This window comes from Toxotes jaculatrix, chromosome 8 (genome assembly GCF_017976425.1).
Source record: "Toxotes jaculatrix isolate fToxJac2 chromosome 8, fToxJac2.pri, whole genome shotgun sequence".
NCBI lineage: Eukaryota > Metazoa > Chordata > Actinopteri > Toxotidae > Toxotes > Toxotes jaculatrix.
The window spans coordinates 23,954,935-23,976,853 of record NC_054401.1 but is presented as its reverse complement, the minus strand read 5'-3'; the positions used below and the strand labels follow the sequence as shown (position 1 = coordinate 23,976,853).

Sequence of the window (21,919 nt, the reverse complement as noted above, 5' to 3'; positions counted from 1 at the left end):
TTTCACACTTAAATACACACTGGCAAAAATCCATATTTGATTCAGCAGCATACAGAATATGGAGGGATTAAGGACACAGCTTTAACCTTGTTTTCAAAGGGCTGCTCTTGTTACTTGGTCAGTCTTGCATGTACAGGCTGTAAAGTTGGTGGATTTGCAGCAGATACATTTTTTAAAAAAAAGTTCAAAATGAAAACACCAGATGTCCAGATATCTTGACTGTTAGTCCCCTGGTGCACTGTAAAAGATAATATAGGAATTTAGTCGAGTCAACTGATCTTTCGTCATTAACTACATTAGTTCAAGTTAATTTACCTTAAAATTTCTAGTTTTTTATTTTTAAGCCACTTCCAAACTTCCTGTCAGTAAGGTTGACTGAAAGGTTGTTGAAAAGTCTATTGAACTTGTTCAGTTAACTTAGGTATTGTTAGATGAGATAATGAAATCCTGGTCAAATATTTCTGGGTTCTGTGTTGTAAACTGAAATATTACCTCATTATTTGATCAAGGTTGTTTGTATTACTTTGAGTATCATGCACATTAAAATGCTGCTCCATGCTGCAGAGTCATCAGGCACTGGGCTCTGCACTTTCCCTGGTAACTGTGAATTGTCTGTGTTGGAGTGTTTAATGTCCCTTGGTCTTCATCACGCTCTGTATTTCAGCCTTCCTCCCTGCTCTATGCTCTCTCTGCCCTCCAGCCTGCATCCTTGATATGAGGCAGCAGCAGGTTTGCAGGGCAGTAAGGTAATAAATGTGCTGCAGATGCATCTGTGAGCCATGAAGAACTGGGGCATCTTTCCAACCTGCTGTCCCTCTGCTCCACTCCTCTTTTTCTTCTCTTCACAACTCTTTTCTGCTCTCCTCCCTGCCTCTGTCTCTGGTTCTTCTTTTGTCTACTCTGCTTCTGCATCTGCCCAGGCTTTATACTGGTATTTAAACATGATTATTTAGGGGTGGGGGTTGCAAGCTAATGGATCACAAATAAAGCAGACGAATCTACCCCACCCTGGATCTTATGGACATGGATGTAGGAAATCAGGAGAACACAGGAGACAGCTGTGCGTGAGGTGTGATGCATTCTCACAGCTGTAAATTAACTGTGAGACCAGCCGGGAGCCTGGACCAGATACCAAACCTGGAACACTGTCTACATTCAAGGACAATCAAAGACCTCTTGGAGGGAGCAGAAGATAAGAACAAATTAACAAACGGCCCTGGAGAGCCGTGGCTGCACTCACACAGGCTCTGCCGGCAGCAGGGAGTCACCCGGCTGTGCTGCTCTGCTTTAACCTCTGCAACTGTCTTTCAGCCCCCATGGAACCACATACACAAGAATGGACTGTCCTCCAAGATGGATTCAAAAGGAAGAAGACAAGGATGGGACTGCCACAATGTCCATTTGAACCTGTTCACTACTACACATCCCACACATGTTGACTTTTACAAGAGAACACTGTTTTAATGTGCACATCTGTGCACATCTGTATTCTTGATCATATTATCATATCACTATCATGGGGTCCCATTCTGTCTCTGTTGCTACGTCTGAAAACAAGAAGCCATCTCTGTACATTGAGGAGCAGAGTGAGCAGTTGTCCCATTACAGTCCATTAGCTGCTTGGCAGCTGTATGGTCAGCTAGCCAGAGTTGTCTCTGCTTAACACAGTTTCAAGTTGTTGTTAAGTAACAGGCGAGTACAGAATTGTTCCGGACAACAGACTTGATAGCATCTTTGATTCCCTCCTCCAGAACTCTGCAGCCCTTGGGTGCTCCCACACCATATGAAAAACTGCGCCCAGCACATTTTGGTGCAGTTTGGTGACGGTAAAGCTTTCATTTTATGCATTGTGCTGTGAGTGAAGTCTGTCCTGTGTATGAAATTAAAATGAACAGCTTTATGGTCGGGGGTTCCTGGAAAACAGTTGCACGTTCTGCCAGAATAGTTTCCAATTTGGGTTGAAGCTATTTGAGGAGAGGTCAGCTTTCTACAGTGTCAACAGACAGGAGCTCACAGGAAGTCTTATGCAAGAAGGAATATATTGTCGAGCCTCATTCCCTGGTGTTGGTCAGAGCTGTATGAAATGGATGTGTGGAGAGAGGTATTGTGTGTTCCTGCTGTGTGGAATTGGAGACAGAAAAAGAAAAATGTGCCAGTTCGGTAAATGTCACAGAGGGTGTACACCCCTTTACTGCTCCATTGAGGAAATGAAATTGGTTGGCTTCCCAGTCGGAGGTTATTGTTATGAAAAATGGGAGCGTGAAGACACCAGTTAGACAAAATTTTGCAGCACTTTTCGGCAAGACGCCAGGTGGACGTTACTTCAGTGACAATTAAACCAAACTTCTTTCTTGATTGTTTGAGTGAAAGCGTTACAGTAGAGCAGACCCTGGAAGCTGAGAGGCGGCACAGTGTTCTCTTCCACTGGGCTACGAGACGCACAAGAAGACCAGTGATACCACTGGAGGTTAGCTACACCAAGTTCCCCTTCTCCTTGTTGTCTTTGGAGAGCTGACAGCTTCAGTCTGGGTTTTTTATTCACCCATTTAAACTCCTCTCCTCTCCTCCCGTCTCCTCTCCTCTCCTCCACTCTCCTCTCCTCTTCTCTCCTACCCTCCCCTCTCCTCTCCTCCCTCCCCTCTCCTCTCCTCCCCTCTCTTCTCCTCTCCTCCCCTCTCTTCTCCTCTCCTCTTCTCTCCTACCCTCCCCTCTCCTCTCCTCTCCTCTCCTCTCCTCCCCTCTCCTCTCACTGGCACTACCAGGATAATTAAGCATGTCAGAATTGTGCTGACTTGGCACAATTGACACTCATAGTGAAGGGGAGGGAGAGAGAGAGAGAGAGAGGGAAAGGGAGAGAGAAACAGTGACAGAACAAGGGAGAGAAATAGAGAGAGACCTTCAGGCTGTGTCTCCTTTCTGCAGTCCAGACAATGCATCACTGCTGCTCTGCTGTGTGTGCACGCGTGTGTGAGTCTGAGCAGGAAGTGAATGTACTTGTGTACGCCTCGGGGAGATGTAGTCATGCTATATGGCAGCAAAGTTACACCGTGTTTGAACCCTCTCCATCTAATTTGTCCTGGGGCCTACCTACTGCTGGCCTGGTCTCACACTCTGGACACTCCACCTGAATTTCCCCACATGCAAAGGAAGGATCGTGGGAAAGAAGGTCGTGTTGCTCTCTTACTATATTTCTTGTCACTTTGACACTATGTAGAAAATCCCATAAAAGCATGTGTCATGCTGCATTCATGGCACTTAGCAAAATAAATCTATTACATACAAGATATAATATAAAACTATTTTTGTGAGACTGAGATGGTTTAGACAAATGCGGAGGAGAGATGGAGGGTATATTCAGAGAGGGATGCAGAAGATGGAGCTGCCAGGCAAGAGGTAAAAGAGGAAGGCTGAGAGGGGGTTTTATGGATGTGGTGAGAGAGGACAGGCAGGTGGCTGGCTTAACAGAGAAAGATGCTGAGGACAGGAAGAGATGTATTTACACTGGAAACAATACAGTCTGCAGATGTATGCATTCACTGTGTGAGTGCACCTTTGAGGACAGATAGAATACAGTTTGTTTAGAGACACTGAATGCAAAGAAAACTGTGTTTGTTTCTCATGGAAACTCCACAGTGTAGCTTTAAAAACACCTTCAAAGTGTCAAACAATACGAAACAAGACAAAACATTTAGGTGCTTATTTGAATCATCAGTTGTAATGATGATAAAGTAAAAATGAACGGCAGAGTAAAATGAGACAGATGGTATCAGCACAATGAGAGTTTGTTCCACTGTGATCACGTACACTTACTTTCAACCTGCCTTGAGTTTGTACATATATCGTAAATGGAGCAGAAGAGCATAATCACTTCAGCCCTATGGAGGTAAAATGTTACAGCCTTCAGTTATGTTTTCACCTTGTTTGTTTTCTTGTTGGTTTATTTGTTCGCAGGATTTCACAGAAAGTACTGAACCAATTTGCACCAATCTTCGTGGAGGGATGCGGTTACACACAGAGCTGTACTATGTTTTATGACAAATCATTTTCAGACTACTTCCTTTTTCCTTTTGTTTTTCTACTATAAAAGCTAGAGAGACATTTGTAGGATTGTTTGGCCTTGGTCGAGGTATGCTCTGTACTGAGTGCCATTCTGTGAGACATCAGAGCAAAGAGGAAGAGGATGCTGCACCCCCCTCCCCAACATCCACCTGTGACGATTCACCCTCTTCACCCCTACAAACCCATCCAGGTAAACCTCTTCCTCATGACCCCTCAGGACAATGAGCTTCTAGACCATTTCAGTTCTAAAACTATAAAAGTGTGTTGAAAAGCTGGACACAGGCACCGGAAAACAAATCTCCAGGTTCATTATGACATCTATGAAGACAGACTTAGCTTAAGTTCATTTATAGTGTGGAACTGAGAAATGCAAGGCTCTGACATCATTGCCAAAAACATTAATGACACACGTACATTATTTGCTACTGTCGACAGGCCAATAAACCCTCCTGAAAATTAGAAGCAGTCAGTACCTCCCTACCAGGTATAGGATATATGTTGCCCCTGTGTCCACTTGAAATCAGTTCAAGTAGCATGACACAATTTAATCCTATCAACCACAAAAAACTCGGATATACAACATATATACACAACATCTGACATCCTCCTCCTGCTGCTCTGATATTCTGCCAACAGGCTTTTTCAATAATGTTTCTAGTTGCATTGCTTCAGATCTTCTACAAACATTCAACACGTTTCTTTCCTCAGGTGTGTCCCCATAGGTCCTCAAATCTGCCGTCATCAAGCCACTCTTAAAAAAGAACAGTCTAGACACCACTAATGAACAGCACTAAGACTGCTCTGGTTAAGGTCTTCAATGACACCCACTTAAACACAGACAGTAGCAGAATTTCAGTCTTAGTGTTACTGGGTCTGTAATACTGTGTTGTAGTGATGTATTTGCGCTGTATTTGACGCAATTGACCACACCACATTACTAAACTGACTGGAAAACTGGGTGGGACTTTCTGGCACACTTAAAGGGATTACTTTTAACCTAAAGGCAATTACACATCTGAGTAGACAAAAAATAAAATGTGGAGTTCCCCAAGGCTCCATCCTGGGGCCTCTTTTGTTCAACATTTACATACTCCCACTAGCTCAGATTATGGAAAACAGCAAAATATGTTACTACAATTATGCAGATGATACACAAATATACATAACCACATCACTGAAAAAGAGTAAGAACACTGAAAAAATCAGCGCTTACCTTCAGTCTGTAAAGTTAAAAACCACAAACCATGGCATAAATCTTGATTTAGTCATGGACTCAAGACCTGAATTTTTAGGTCACTTTAAGACAATTACAAAATTAGCTTACAATCACCTTAAGAGACATATAGAGGATTAAAGGACTGAAGTCTCAGCAAGATTTGGAAAAACTGATTCAGAATGCTGTCATTCGAGTCCTCACTAAGACCAAGAAAGATCTTTACTCTGGCTTCCTGTCTGCCAAAGAATTGATTTCAATACTGCTTTCAAATACTGCTGTGGGTTTATAAAGCACTGAAATACATTTTAGACCTGCTGCTACGTTATGAACCTTTAAAGATCTGTCCCAAGTTTTCAGAGTCAAAGCTAAACATGGAGAAGCAGTTCAGTTTTTATGCTCCACATATCTGGAACAATCTCCCAGAGAACTGCAGGTCTGAATTGCCTTGTTGCTGAAATGTGCTATACAGCTAACCTTGCCTTGCCTTCTGTCTTTTTCACCCCTTTCATCAGGGCCTAAGCTGCAGGGGCAATCTGTCATTTGCTGTAATTAGATGGGAATAAGTTGAAAATCTTGACACAATGAACAAATCCAACAGTTCTGTTGAGTTTATGGCCTCATGCAGCACTTTATGAAGCCTTGAGGTACTACATAATGGAAAATACATGGTTCTGCATCCATTTAGATACAAGATGGATGATGTCTTTGTCATGATGAAATCACTTGACAGGAACAATAGCACAGTTTGACCTGGGCCTCTTCCCATTTTTTCTGTGCACCTTCCTCCGTAAGAGACAAATCAGAGCATTACTCACACAAGAGAGAAGATTTGAAAATGTTGGCTCTATGTGCTCTGCAGCTTAAGGTGCTGAGAGAGCATCAGGTTAATATTCACTGGTTAGCGTCGACAGTGAGAAACCTCATAAATATGTCCTCAGGTTGCCTGCTCACTGTCAGCTTTAACGCTCTGCCCACGCATACGCCCACACACATGGATAAGGTACAGACAGACACACATGTGCACGCAACACAGACAAATACACGTGAAACACACACACACACACACTCACGCAAAGGCACACACAAAGAAATACCCATGCACACATAGTTACACACACACACACACCCACACGCTACCTAGCCAAGCTAGCAGAGGATCTCTGCAGGCAGGCAGTCAGTGCCGACAGGCTGAACCAAAATAAGATCTTGAACTCAGTAACCTCAGCCATCATATCAACAACTGAATCAAAGCAGGTAGGTAGTCTGACTGGCTGTTCAGCTAAACAAATCAAAGCTGGTTAAATAAGCATGGCATGAAAAAGATGTGTCCTTGATGCTCAAAGAAGACAGCGGTTTGGGCAGGTGATGTTTAGAAAAGGTTGTAAGTCATTTTCAGACACTGTTGTCCACCATCATCCAATTTGTTCAATCATCTGAAATTAGCTAAATTGAAATTAGCTTTTTGTCAGATGTTACTATGGTATACTGAAGTATAATTACAAGCATTTCATAAGTGTCAAAGGCTTTTCTTGACAGTGCAGTATTTGCAGTGTTGACCCTTCTTTTTCAAAACCTCTGCAATTCATCCTGCCATGCTGTCAGTCAGCTTCTCAGCCACATTCTGAATGATGGCAGCCCACTCTTGCATAATCAATGCTTGGAGTTTGTCAAAGTTTGTGGGTTTTTGTTTGTCCACTTGCCTCTTGAGGATTGACAACAAGTTCTCAATGGGTTTGAGGTCTGGGGAGTTTCCTGGCCATGGACCCAAAATTTCGATGTTTGGTTCCTTGAGCCACTTAGTTATCACTTTTGCCTTATGGCAAGGTGCTCCATCAGGCTGGAAAAGGCATTGTTCATCCCCAAACTGTTCTTGGATGGTTCGGAGAAGTTGCTCTAGGAGGATGTTTTGCTACCATTCTTTATTCATGGCTGTGTTCTTAGGCAAAATTGTGAGTGTGAGTTTACCCCGGTCCTCAGCAGTCCAGTCCCTGTACCTTTTGCAGAATATCAGTCTGCCCCTGATGATTTTCCTGGAGAAAAGTGGCTTCTTTGCTGCCCTTCTTGACAACAAGCCATCCTCCAAAAGCAGGCACTCACGTCTGCCTGCTGCCAGTCCTGAGCAAGCTCTGCACTGGTGGCGCCCCAATCCTGCAGCTGAATCAACTTTAGGAGATGGTCCTGGCTCTTTCTGGACTTTCTTGGGCGCCCTGAAGCCTTCTTCACAAGAATTGAACATCTCTCCTTGATGTTCTTGATGATCCAATAAATGGTTGATTTAGGTGCAGTCTTACTAGCAGCAGTATCCTTGCCTGTGAAGCCCTTTTTGTGCAAAGCAATGATGACTGCACGTGTTTCCTTGCAGGTAACCATGGTCAACAGAAGAACAGCTTCCAGTCTGTTATTCTAACTCAATCAGCATGACAGAGTGATCTCCAGCCTTGTCCCTGTCAACACTCTCACCGGTGCTAACGAGAGAATCCCTGACATGATGTCTGCTGGTCGTTTTGTGGCAGGGCTGAAATGCAGTGGAAATGGTTTTTTGGGGGGATTAAGTTCATTTTCATGGCAAAGAGGGAGTTTGCAATTAATTGCAATTCATCTGACACTCTTCATAACATTTTGGAGTACATGCAAATTGCCATCATAAAAACTGAGGCAGCAGACTTTGTGAAAATTAATATTTGAGTTATTATGGTTATGTTATGTTATGGTTACCTGAATGCATATAAACCCACTGATGTAATCATGGTTATTTTAGCTTAGGCTTGGAAAAACTATTGAAAAACTTGTGATTAGCAGACAGGGAAGGTCTAACAATAAATGCTATCAAGTTGCATTATGGGAAGTGTGGGTTTTGGAGCATGATTTTTGACCCTTCTTTGTATCTTTTTCCACATGCTCTGCAATACAGACGGGCATGAAACTGAAAAACAAGTTTTAAATCCACCATTTAAGCTTGTGTGGTGTCCTTATTATCCAACCTGCCACTGTGGTGACAACAAACAGAATCTCATGTATTCAGAACACAACCAGACTTGACCCAAGTTCAGCCGACCAATATGCAAACACCTCAAACACTACTTTATCTTGATGACTGCACAAACCAATACTGTGGTTTGTGTGGAAAGTGGCTACTGATTCCAAAAAGTCAATAACTCATTAACAAAAATAAAATATAATTTCAGTCAACAAAAAACTCCTAAGCTTCAGTTTCTGTGTTCTCTGGATGGTGGGCAACCCTGAAGCATGTTACCTGGAGCTGAATTTATTTCTCACTCATGTTTACTTATATGTCAGCTGACATTTGTCAGATTTAGGGAAACTGTCCTGGTGTCATGGCTCAAACAGGAGCAGAAGAAAATGGAGCGTGAGCGAGGAGGCAGCTCGATGGAGGCTCGCTGCTGTCTGAGGAGCAGAGACCGAAGCATTAATGTGAAGGCTGCTACACAGTGACAATGACAGCCGCCTCAATGCAGCTACTGACTACACTGAGCTGCAACACACACACACACATTCTGACCCACACATACATTCACTCTTGTAGTTACAGGTACAAATAGACGAGGAGGTCAAACACACAGACATGATCACAGATAACCAGACACACGCTACCACCCAACTGATGTGCCAATTTAGGTCAGTGTAAATGTGGGTTGGGTGAATGTCTGACTGATGAATAAATAAGCTGGATGACAAGAAAATGAAGGAGACCAAATCAGACCACAGGCAGCCATGCATAGAGAGACAAGGTAAACACCAGGGCTTGTGATTAATCAAATCTGTTTGGCTTTCAATGATTATGAAGACACGATAATCGAGATAAAACGATTACTGTGCTGCATTCCACTTCACAATGATCTGATTTTTGTCTTTTGTTATAAATCGAGAACACCTCTTTCCTTTGCAGGGGTGCTCTTTAGCTCCACCCTAAAAGCCCTCTCAGCCAGACTGCAGCATGTTTAGATCAGCTCACACCGAGCTGATGGAAACTGAGTATCTGATCAACAGTAAAGGTAAAACCATCTTTATAACGCAACTGGCTACTCAGCCAGATCTCAAAGACATAAAGAAATAACAGATGTCACCACATTCTTCCTAACAAAAGATGTGTGCCCAGTTAACACTGTTAGCAAACGGGACTCATGAAACTCAAGACACCGGGCCAGTCTGTAATTTCCCTGGACTGAGTTACTGACTGGAATGTGTTGAATATATGTTTAGGACCTCTTCAATAAGTTGTGGCAGTGCACTACAACATGGTGATGATCTTATTTATTTTGATCTTATTTCTCCTTTATTTATTATTTTTATATAATTTATTTTAATGTGTATATATATTTATGTTTTGTTTAACATTTATTTAATTTGTTTTTCAGTTGATTTATATATAAAATTCAAGGAAATCTGTTAAAAAGAGAAGTGTTTTTTTTAAAGGTCAATAAATGCATTATGTTTCCAAAGTCAATGAGTAATTGTGTTAAATAATTGTGATCTCAACAATTACCAAAATAGTCTTGATAATGGTTTTAGCCATAATTGAGAGGCCTTAGTAAACACACACTTCTCATACAAGAGTGCATAGCAACTCACACACACACACACACACACACACACACACACACACACACACACACACACACAAACATCACAGAATAAAGATTCAGTGGGGATGATGACTCACTGTGTCTCTGATTTAGTGTGTTTCTGCCATAAACACTAACACACACACACACGTTTTGTGTCAAATCGTGTAATTATAATGAATAAATATGAATGCACATATGTGCACTTTCACAGACACATGCCTGCAATTATCATGTCGTAAATCTTGTAATTATATGAGCCAAACATAAATACACTCATGCACGGACACACATGCGTGCAATTATCTTGTCATACATCTTGCAATTATATCAAACTAATATGGATGCACAATCTGCATGTCACGCATGCGCGCACACACACACACAGATCCCGACCACTAGCCAGTATCATGGAGCAGTGTTTCATCCACTCCTGGACTCTTACACTGTGCAGTGCTACTGATGTTTTGAAAACCTGGTTATAAATTTAAATTCTTTTAACCTGCAATTTATGATTTTTTGGCCCCTGGCACTGACCTACAGTATCAGGCATTCATTTACACATCCAGCAGTTACATACATACACTAACATTAGTTTGGAGCCCTGCTTGTGTTCGCTTTCTTTTTGCTCTGTTTTTGGTTTCCACCACCTCCTCTTTAGCTGTTTAATGCTCTACTCTGTTCACCTGCCATTTTCACACATTCACTTTAACTTTGAACCTTCCTAGACATCACCAAGAGAAGCTGTATGTTTGAATGTAAATGTCCAAACCTGTTGGATTTGACTTTTAATGGACTTCACCCTGCCAGCTCCCTAGTACAAAGCCTGTGTACTGATGTGTGAATACAGCCGGTCATTGTTCGGCGAATCCACAGCAAGTGAGTTGATGACATTTCTGTCCATCCTCCTGCACGCTCTACCCAGGTGCCACCCCTAACCCCTAACCTAAACCAATATAATCTTCTGTTGTGTGCTGCATGAGTGAAAGAGAAACTCCGGACAATGTCTGGAGAGCCAGGTTTGGACATTGTTAAATATGAAACCGTGTGTGTATGTCTGCTGTTTGGTATGGAGTAGGTAGCATACACTGGATTTTTAAAGCTTCTTTACTGAAAAAGAAAGCTCTGTGGTGGCGGTGGGGGCTAAACAATGAACTGAAATGCACAATGACCCAGCAAAGCTCTGGGAAGCTGCAGATTCAATTAATTTCTCTTTGCGGGTTCATCACTACAAGTGACTCCTTTCACATTGTCACATTGTTGAAACTGTCATTTGATTCATTCATATTCATAAATATATCAATGATAGCCACTTTCAGTAATGGGAAATGTGACCAACAGTTACTTTCGTAATATAAAACACACTATCTGTACCACTCTGGAAGAGTGAGTCAAGCTATGGTTACCAGGAACAGAGCTGCTTTAGCTCTGTCATATTCTTTGGACGTGTGATGTGTATTTCTCATACAAGAGTGCATAGCAACTCACACACACACACACACGCAAAATCTGCCTTTTAGCTACTATACTCTTCTCTAAACTTACCTTTTTATTAAAGGTTTCATATATTTTGTGCTATGCTGTAACTGCATTTTTGAGAATCCAGACTTTAGACTAGTACACAGTATCAACAGTAGATGCTGGAAAATGTTTTCCTCTTCTTCAGATAGTTCAGCAGATAATGCAGTTTTAATCGATTACCTTTAAGCATGTGTGTGATTGTGTGTGTGGTGGTAGAAAGCTGTCTCCTGATTGTCTTTTAATAGTTTGTTTGTGTTCGTGAATCACACCTTATCCTCCCTCTCAACATTCATGACCTGTGGGCTCCCACAAGCCTCAGCTACCTGCTTACACTGGGTAACAAGTTTTCTTTCCAGAGCTATAAAACAGGTGTGCTGAGAATATAAGGAGCCTAAAGACACTGGGAACTGTCTCTGAACAATCTACTAATCAACTAGAAGCAAAATCATAGATGTTTAAGTGCACAAAGGTTGCGTTCACTATCTTGTCAAAATTCACACACTACACAAGTACATAGTGTACACAGTGCAAAAATTTCCAAAATGAGACAAAGCAGATGTGATTCCTGAATGTAGGCTAACCAGCAGTGAGCGAGCTTGCTAAGAAGACACCACATGTGATAAAGACAACTGTGGAGTTAGTGGAAGATGTATTCTTTCTCTTTAGACTCCATTAGAATGAGGTATGTATAAGTGCACCAATGCATAGGCAGGTAAAGAGGCAGACAGACGTCCAATGCATGTGAGGCCTCAGCCCCAGGCAGAAGGTGGTCAGAGGAGCAGCAGGTCCTCCTCTAATAACCCTGAGCTGTCAGTCACTTTATGGATGGGAAAGGGATCCACATTAGTACAGCTCAATACAGCTTGACTGTGGTGGGAGACCACACTACGAGAGACGGAGCAGAGGAGGGAGGAAAAGAGGGATGACAGAGTGAGATAAATGGAGATGGACAGAAAAAGGTGAACACCAAGAGAGAGAGGACGAGTGAGAAAATGTGTCAGATACAGACAGAGAGAAGACAGGAGGATGAGAAAGAGGGAGGTGGACTGGGATTGAGAGAGACTGCAGTATTGTCTCTCTGTATATCAGCTGCCTCAGGGGAGGTGTTCTTGAAGAAGAATTCACACTGGTCAGATTTAGAGACTGACATTCCCACATGTATATGGCACAGTGGCTGTATCTCTTTTTGTCTTTGAGAGGACCTTGCTTCTCTTCTTCCTCTATTGCAAAGACAATAAACTGCTAGACATTATTTTCTTTCACGACTGCACTTGAAGACCACCCTCTTCTCTCCTTGTGACACATTCTGATTCAGTAGATTTCCCGACAAAATGCACCATGAGTCCACAAAAGATCTCATTTCTTGGCTGTGCTCAGTTTCCACCAGGACAACAGTCAGCAGAGGTGGTAAGCACAGGAAGCGAGTGGCTTACAGCAGATGACAGAGCAACATGGCCAGACAAGTGCAGAGAGAGATATTTGGAAAGATTTAGCTTTAAATAATCACATCACTTTTCTCTCCACAACCTTCATGCAGAATTTGGGTCAAATCTTTGGTTATGTTTGTCAGCGTCGACGCTTCTTCTATTTCCACTCCACTCCACTAAGCTAAAACATCCTTACAAAATAGGTGGTTGTTAGCTTGGGGACATCGTGATCATTTGCAGGGCTAGTTTCAGGACTACTGCAGCTGCTGAGCGAACCATGGTGGCCAGCCACATTACTGTAACACATAATAACGTGTTACTTGCCAGGGACAGGCTGTTGGTTTTTTTATAACACTGTATTCACCAAAGTAACTGCTGGGCAGAGGACGACACTGCTACACAACAGTCAAATGATAAGACAGGTTTTAAACAAACCATCAGTTTGGGTAGACTCGCACTTTATCTGGGAACAAAATTAAAAGTGAGCGTCCCAGAAATGTTAGTAATAACTCTGTATACAAGTGATAGATGTTGGAGATGCAACAATCCCATGTTTATGACTTGCTGCCGTTCATGTCATCAAACAACTCAAGTTGAATAACCGCAGAACTGGTTGTGTGAAGGTTAAAAATACAGTGGATTGCCAATATAGCACCATAACCTCTACATTTGGCTTTTATTACTTTAAACAACAAGCATCAGCTGATATAAGGCATCTATGTTCACCTGGCTTAAAGGCAGTTATGTATGTTTTAACTGCAAATTCAGATATAATAGAGCTTTTATAGTTTATTGATCATGATTATGACTTGAATGTTGAATTGTACTAACAGCTTGGAAAGTGGTAATTACAGTAACTTCTATATAACATGAAAACATCATAACACCTCAATTGTGCAGGAAAACTGCACGCACACACTTATAGTATGGTACATTCGATCAGAGTGGTTCTGTAAACTGATGGATGATTTCAACAGGCAGTAATATGTGTAATAATAATAATATCAGTAATATCTTCTTGGTTTTCTCTTCAGAATAAGTAGGGCTGGGCGTTTGTTTAAAACCTGTGTGACTGTCTGACTGCTTGTGAGTTTTGCCCCATGACTTTTTTAACAATCCCATGAAACAATTTAGAGTACAAACATACGACATAAGTTGTAAAAAACTGGAATTATCATTTCAGAAAAGCCATGCCTTAATTTGGGTCGAATGGTTGCACCTCAGTCAGTCTGACATCTTTAAAAGTCAATCAGAAAAAATCAATATTACATCTCAGTCTCCATTAGAATGAGGTATGTATAAGTGCACCAATGCATAGGCAGGTAAAGAGGCAGACAGACGTCCAATGCATGTGAGGCCTCAGCCCCAGGCAGAAGGTGGTCAGAGGAGCAGCAGGTCCTCCTCTAATAACCCTGAGCTGTCAGTCACTTTATGGATGGGAAAGGGATCCACATTAGTACAGCTCAATACAGCTTGACTGTGGTGGGAGACCACACTACGAGAGACGGAGCAGAGGAGGGAGGAAAAGAGGGATGACAGACAGAGTGAGATAAATGGAGAGGGACAGAAAAAGGTGAACACCAAGAGAGAGAGGACGAGTGAGAAAATGTGTCAGATACAGACAGAGAGAAGACAGGAGGATGAGAAAGAGGGAGGTGGACTGGGATTGAGAGAGACTCTGTATAGTCAGCTCTGTTGTTGACTATACAAGGTTTCCCCCAGGACAACAGGACAGGGGAAGCGTGCGAATGCTGTGAATGGCTTAAAGCAGACATGAAGAGCAGAGAGAAATATTTAGAAAGACTTAGACAGTTATTTTTTCCCCCATATTTCATGCAGAATTTGAGTTGGATCTATAGTTGTGTAGCTGGATCCCAAACTCTTGTGGCCCCATTTCTGCTACCTGTCAGTTCATCTTTCCACCACAACTTTTTGATTGTAATATGTTGCTCATATTAATTATGACATAGCCAAAGTATGTTGCAAATGATCAATCGATCTTCTGCTAAGCTAAATCAGACAGAAGCTGACTCATCTCAGCTCACTGTCCATAGGATCCATGGCTTTACTGTGCTTTGGTGTTTAACATCACTGCTGGTTTTCCCTTTAGCTTTATACTCCAAATATTACATTTCGTAATACTGTATTATTTTCTTGGGCAGGTTTACTAAAGAAGAAGAGGAGGGAGAACAGTTTAAGAGGTGAATGAGGAGGTGACATAAAAGGAGTGCAAGACTGTCTGAAGAAGAAAGAAGAAGAAGCAGAGTGGAAGAACAATATTTACAAAGAAAGAAAGAAAATTACAAAAGGTTATTTAGGAGTGATAAATGAAAGCCAAGGTTGAAAAAGGTTGAAGAAAAGGATGGTAAGAATGGGGGGTGGGAGAGGAGGAAATCAGGTTAAATCAGGTTAAAATGAATGAGGGATTAAATGGGAGAAAAAATGCAGAAGGGAAAGAAGGAGCAAAAGGAAGAATGACAAAAATAACATGAAAAGATAAGGAGGTAGAAAACACCTCCTCAAAGAAATGGTGGGGAGGACATTGAGGGAAGGAAGGCATTAAAAAAGGAGAGATGAAGCAATCATGGTTAGCTGCAAGGATGAAGTCAACAAGGGAAAAACAATACTGACGGGAAGAAAACAAGTGAGAAGCAAGAGCGTGATGGGAGTAAAAAATATTTTCCAGTGTTGGTAACGTGGCCTTGGCCTGAGTCTGCCTGAGCAGCTGAACACACTTCACCTGAGAACACAACACATACAGTAACAAGCTCACTGTGGAAATCAGTGTGGATTAACTTTCACTGAACACATATGCAGACAGACGGACGGACAGACCCCACTGGGCTGAGTGGAAGACCTAACAGGTTGTGTGTGCGATCATACGTGTGTGTGTTTGTGTGTGTGTTTTACCTGACAGGAACCCCAGCATTAAATAAAACCTTACGTTAACCTTGCAGCTCAACCACCAGTGTCTGGCTACATCTGAATGTTAGCGTGCTGTTGTTTCTTACCGCTCGATGACTTAATTCCCCTCCTCACCGCCTCCAGGCCTCAGCGGAGACTGACCAGAGCCAACCCACAAACACACACACACAAGCTCATTCACACAGGTGATGAATTATGCAACACATTTGCTTTGAGAACAGAGAGAAGGCTCTGCTCTGGGGGGATTTCTCCACATCTGCAGCAGCTGACCACAGTAAAGGTATCAGTTGGATGTATACACATATTTACTGATAAGCTTAACCAGAAAGTACACACACTGCATGGTAGCCCCTCCTGGGTCTATGTTAAGTCAATTAACTCATAGGGAACAACAGAAAACAAGGTTAGGGTTAGAGTGAGATGTCTGTCTCAGAGATCCCATCTTCCTCAGAATAAAGACCCTTTCAGCCACACCATGCTCTCGATTGTTCGATTGAGCACACTCCAGATGCAAGTCCAATTGCTTTGACATATTGGTAGTGAGTGGAAGAGGCACATTCCTGTGTGTGCTCTGCTTAACATAGCAAATGGAAACATCCCAGCAGGACTCCAAACTCTCAGCAAACAGCAAAAAGAGTAAATGGTAAAAATGTGAAATTCGCCACAGCGGCTTGAAAATTTGGACTGGGGGTGACGTAAGAGAATGTTGCTGAGTATTTAATCAGTCACCTTCACGGCAATATTATAACTTTGTCAGAAGAAGCTGTTTGTTCGTATGAGAGAAAACACATAGAGGATGACTTCACTTTGGAAGCAGTAGCACCACAACTGACCATCACAGCCTATTACAGAGACCGGAACATTTAATTGGAATCAAAGCAACCGCACAAAGCTGGTTTAAGTCCTACGTAACAGATCAATTTCAGCTTGTACAAGATAAATCCTCCATGTATGGAAAAGTTAGACATGTAGTACCACAAGCCTCTGTGCTTGGACCTGTTCTAGTCACCTTATATATGCTTCCCTTAGGAAACATTATAAGGAAACACTCGATAAACGTTCACTGATATGCAGACGGACGATACTCAATTGTACTTGTCAGTGAAGCCAGATGAAATCGGTTATCTAAACTTCAGTCATGCCATAAGGACAAAAAGACCCAGATGACCACTATTTTTCTGCTATTAAACAGAGATAAAACTGTAATTGGCCCTGAACCACTGAAACACATTAGCAAATAATAATAACAACAACAATAATAATAATAATAACAATAATGATCTAATTTATCCTGTTTTTTGTTACCCACCTAACATTTCTCTACATTTAAGAGTAGACTAAAAACTGTCCTTTTTGATTAAGCTCATAGACTGCGGTCAGGTTTGCCTTGAACCCCTATTTATGCTGCTATAGGCCTAGACTGCCGGGGGACTTCCCATGATGCACTGAGCTCCTCTCTTCTTCTCTCCCTCTCTAGCTCTACTCATTCATATCCCATTAATATATGTTACTACCTTGACCTCTTCCCTTTCCCAAAGTTTTATACTTTCTTATCACTTTCTTGTACAGAAAGCGACACGAGAGCACTGAAAAGCACTGAAGGGCCCAGAGGTAATGCCTGTTATGATTTGGTTCTATATGATCTGAACAAAAGAATCATTTTACTAAAGTATTCTTTATATTATTAAATCGTGCTTCACAGATACCTTTCACTATCAGTAGTATGCAAAAATATTATGATTAATTATCATCAAATTAAGAGTGTTTTTTCTTTTTTAGTAATTGAGGTGAACCAACCCTCCAAAGTTCCTATACATCCAAACAGGTGATTTAATTATTTTGGCTGATAAGACTTCAGGACTGTGTGGGTGTGTACACACTACACATGACTGACATCTCCCTCACTCTCTGTCATACCTGGCAGGGTTGGACAAATTACACCTTTATTCTCCTCACTGGCACATGGAATTTGATTAAATCACAAAATTATTGCATATCTGAGGCCTAATTAGCCGTAACAGCTTGTGCAGGTACACAGGGCCTTTAACAGACCTGCCAATCAATGTGGGGGAGTGACACCAGGTTACAATAGGCCTTTGGCACAGAACACGTTTTGACTTCTCTTAGTAGGAAAAGTATAGGTGTTACTAATCACATTAAATGGCTCCGTTCTTTTCAAGCGTCTCGATTTACACCTGTGCTTCTCCTAGTGTGACATGTCACATTATCTGTTTATGTCTGTTAAACAGGAAAAATACAAATTTTAAACGTGTCTCATCACAAAAATAAAAAATCGGGTGAGTGGGGAAAAAAAGACTGTGACACTAGAAATCTCAACATAAGGGAAGAACAAAGACAACTGCCTGTGACTCAGTACTCTTCAGTTATTTATTCACTGTAATCCATTGTGATAATTCTGTTAGTGCTGTTGCTCTGGTAGATTTAATTAAAAATAGTGGGATTTTTATAGCTGTATCTGCTTCATGTCTAGATAAACATCAGTTTACTGCAGGCGGCACCCCTTTTCAGCTCTTCTCTGTGGAATTGCTCTCCATAATTCTTCTTAAAGCACTACAATGTGACTAAAAGAAACAGATTTCATGTCGTGCTTTGACCGGGGCAAGTCAGCGCGTCGCAAGTCTTAACCCTTTCATTAACCAGTGCTGCTGGATATTTAGTTTGTGTAGTGCTTCAGCTAAAAGGAGGGATACTCCTCCCCAGTAGAAGAGCTCAGCTTCCTCTGTAAGCCTCCATAGGACTTCAATTACAACAATCATAATTAGGGTAAGTGATTATGTTTTAATGAGAAACCGTTAAGCTAGAGTCTACAGAGGCTAATACTATCAGCAGCACGGTGCCTTTTTATTCCCACTGAGGAAGGCTTTTCCCTCTGCAGCGCTCTGAACTATTCTCCTCAAAGAGAATGACCTGTCTGATTTCCTCATAAATGTCCACACTCTCACGGAAATAGTTGAAAGTCATTCTTGCACACAGAGGAGGATACAGGTGAATCAGCAAATCATACAAGAGCGTTTAGTTACAGAAAAAATTGTTGTAGAAGGTTTTTCACACAATACACCACGCATCTGGCGAGCTGTGACTGCACTGCATTCTGGGGTACTGAGGTTATGCTTGAAGTCTCTTTTCATTAATACTCTAATGTGCGAAGCATTTTACTTAAACTTTTTTTTTTCAATAACAGGACTGTGGAGTGTTCACATAAAAAAGACAAAGAACATGACTAATAGTATGACTGTGATCATATTCCAGGCCTGTATTTGGACAGTTCTGCTCTTCAGGCTCTGTGCTACAGCACATTCAGTTTGAAATAAAGTAATGGATAGTACATGAAGTTTCAGCTTTAATAAAGGCAGGCTTTAATATAGGCAGGCTTAGGTCAATATAGAAAGAGCTGTGTGGGAGATGTAGCCCCTTTTAACACAGAGTGCTCAGGGTTTAAGGGTTCAAAAGTAAGTGGACAAACACACATGTATTCAGAGAAAATCATCATACTTTTTGTGGAAAAGCATGTATTTATATGCATGTGTGATCAGTATGTCCATCGCACTCATACCTGCTGATGCTCTGCCAGGCCTTCACTGCAGCCACCTCCAGCTCTCTTGTTGTGGCGTCTCTCTCTGCCTTTGGTCTAGATATAGGTTTTTAGGTAGATATTTATTTATTTCACCCCTTCACTCTAAACAGCCCTTTGGTTGAAGTGTTTAGGACTGTTCTGCTGCTGACTGATGAAATGCTGTCCAGTGAGTTTTGATGCATTTGGCTGAATCTGAGCACAGAGTGCTCCTGTAGACCTCTGCATTCACCCTGTTGCTTCTGGCAGCAGTGAAATCATCAATAACTAAATGATAAGGTGGTGGCTCTGGGTCATGAGCTGTTTGTTTTCCCTCCAAACTTTAAATCATTTTAACAGAGTTTTATTTTTCTTTCAACATTCATAGAATTTTGTTCCAAAACTCTACCAGTTTCTTTTTGGAATGTGGCTTCATTGTTTTTGAGGCTTAACAGGGGTTTGCATCCTGTGGTGAACCCTTTGAGGTTATGGTCATGAAGTCTTCTCATAATTGTCGACAAAGAAAAATGTACCCCTGCATCCTGGTGAGTGCTCTTGACTTGCTGTGCAGTCATAAAGGGCTTTTTCTTCACCATGAAAATGATTTTCTGATCATCCACAAGCCTTCTCGGTCTACCAGGCCGTTTGTTGTTTTCTAGTTATCCTGTGCACACCTGCCAACCAACAAACTAACAGATTTTTGTTAGACTTTTGCTTCATTAGTATCTTCTTCACTTGGTCATTTCTTTCCTCTAAATAGAAATCTAAGCCACGTGTGAGCATGAGCTCATCAGTGTTAGCTCATGCACTTTAGTGAAGCTGAAACAACAAACAGCTGCCAAAGGAACATAGAGTAACAAAGTGTACAATTACTTTTGGACCCTACAATTAGGGCACTGTGTGTTTAAAGAGCCATATCTCACACACAGTTCTTCCAATATTGACATAAACCCACTCATATTAAAGCTGTGACTTGGTACTTTAATGTACTATCCATCATTTTATTTCAAACTGAATGTACTGGAGCCTGGGGAATAAAAAAAACACAGATACTTACGGTCTATATAACACTAAACATAATTGTCAGTTTGTACTGTTGACCCTACTTCTTCTTGTTTTTGAGGGCACTATGTAGAGCGTTAATTTCACACACAAAATCTGGACACCCAAAATGGCAGAGGGTAAATATAGTGCCCTATTTAGTAATGGGGAGTCATTTCAGACACAGCTGTAGCTTGGCCAACTCTTGGCATTAATATTTATTAGCTACAGCTGAGTAAAGTTGCTGATGGTGGAATCAGTGGTCACTGGCTGAAATTGGGGCCTCCCTGTTAAAATCCTGTATCGAAAGATTGTTGGATAAAGCTGCACAAGGAGGTGACCATAGTGTGGCCATAAGAACAAGATGGGATTGGGCAACGCTCCCACTCACAATACAAATGTATAAGGTGCTTGTGTTAAAATGTTATTATTAAGACACACCTTAGAGGCTGATGAAGTCCCTCACAGGCTGAGCACTCAAACCTGACACCAGCTGGAAATGATTTTCTGTTTTACATCGGCACACATTTTTTTCTTGGATGCACACGCACACACACACACACACACACACACACACACACACACACACACACACACACACACACACACACACACACACACACACACACACACACTGCTGTGTATTATCAGTTTTTACCTTTGAAGGCATTTGTGGCTGGTAAGTCAGTTTCCTGCATACTGCTCCTTCCCGCACTCTGTCAGCTGCTGCCGATGCTGCGATGGATGCCAATGGACCAAACCTTAACCAGTCCGAGCTGCGGCCACTGGGGGGAGGGAGGGTGGCCGAGAGGAAGGGGTGGTGCCTGCCAGTCTCGCTGCCATCTTTCTTCATCAACAGTCCATGTGTGGTGATAAAAGTTTGTTGCCTGTCAGGCTTGGGAACAGGCGATTGTTTCTCTACTCCACGGCGACGGCTCGTGTGGTTCGCTTAGTACGCGGCTGCCTGGTTTACTAGACTGAGAGTGATGGTTGACCTGTCTTGACAGTGTCGCTACTGGTGAATGTACAAGACTTAGGGTGTGAAGTGATAGCAAAGAGGAAGAGGAGCATAAAGGGAGGAGATGCAGGGTTTTGGACAGATGTAAGTTGAGGGAGTTGCAGTGTGGATGTGTTTAATCTGAACTCTGTCCTACCAGGTGCAGGCCTACAGCCATGACCAGTTTTGCCAGGTGTCTGAACTTCTTAACCCGTCTGCTGCAGGTGAGCATTTGAATGATCTATATGTTGGTCTTTCTGTCTCATCCAGAGTCAGGTTCGTCTCTTAAACCCAGCTCTGATCAACATGCTGTCTCCATGAATTGTCCTTGTTCTTTTTTTCTGGCTTGGTCCCAGTATCTTCTTTTCTCCCGTCCTCCTCTTTCCTCTATGTCTTTTGTCCCCCTGCTGAAGTCTCCAGCTCAGCACGGGCTGCTGAGGTGCTCTCACATTCGCACAACAGCTAGAGAAAAGAGAGAAGAACACAGACAGAGGCAGAAACTCAGTGAATAAAATCATGAGATACCGAAAAACAACAGGCGAAATAAATACACCCAAGCAAAACAAGGGCTGGGCTAAC

The 21,919-nt window shown here is 42.0% G+C and overlaps 1 protein-coding gene across 1 annotated transcript in view; it reads right to left on the bottom strand.

The window, feature by feature from the left end:
- The window catches only part of LOC121185948 (low-density lipoprotein receptor class A domain-containing protein 4-like), a 123,319-nt gene extending 102,145 nt beyond the window's left edge, over positions 1-21,174 (bottom strand). Inside the window, exon 1 of the mRNA XM_041044488.1 lies at positions 21,002-21,174. Coding sequence (XP_040900422.1) covers positions 21,002-21,041 — 40 coding nt within the window. The 5' untranslated portion in view covers positions 21,042-21,174. The remainder of the gene's footprint in view (positions 1-21,001) is intronic.
- Positions 21,175-21,919: the final 745 nt, after the last annotated feature.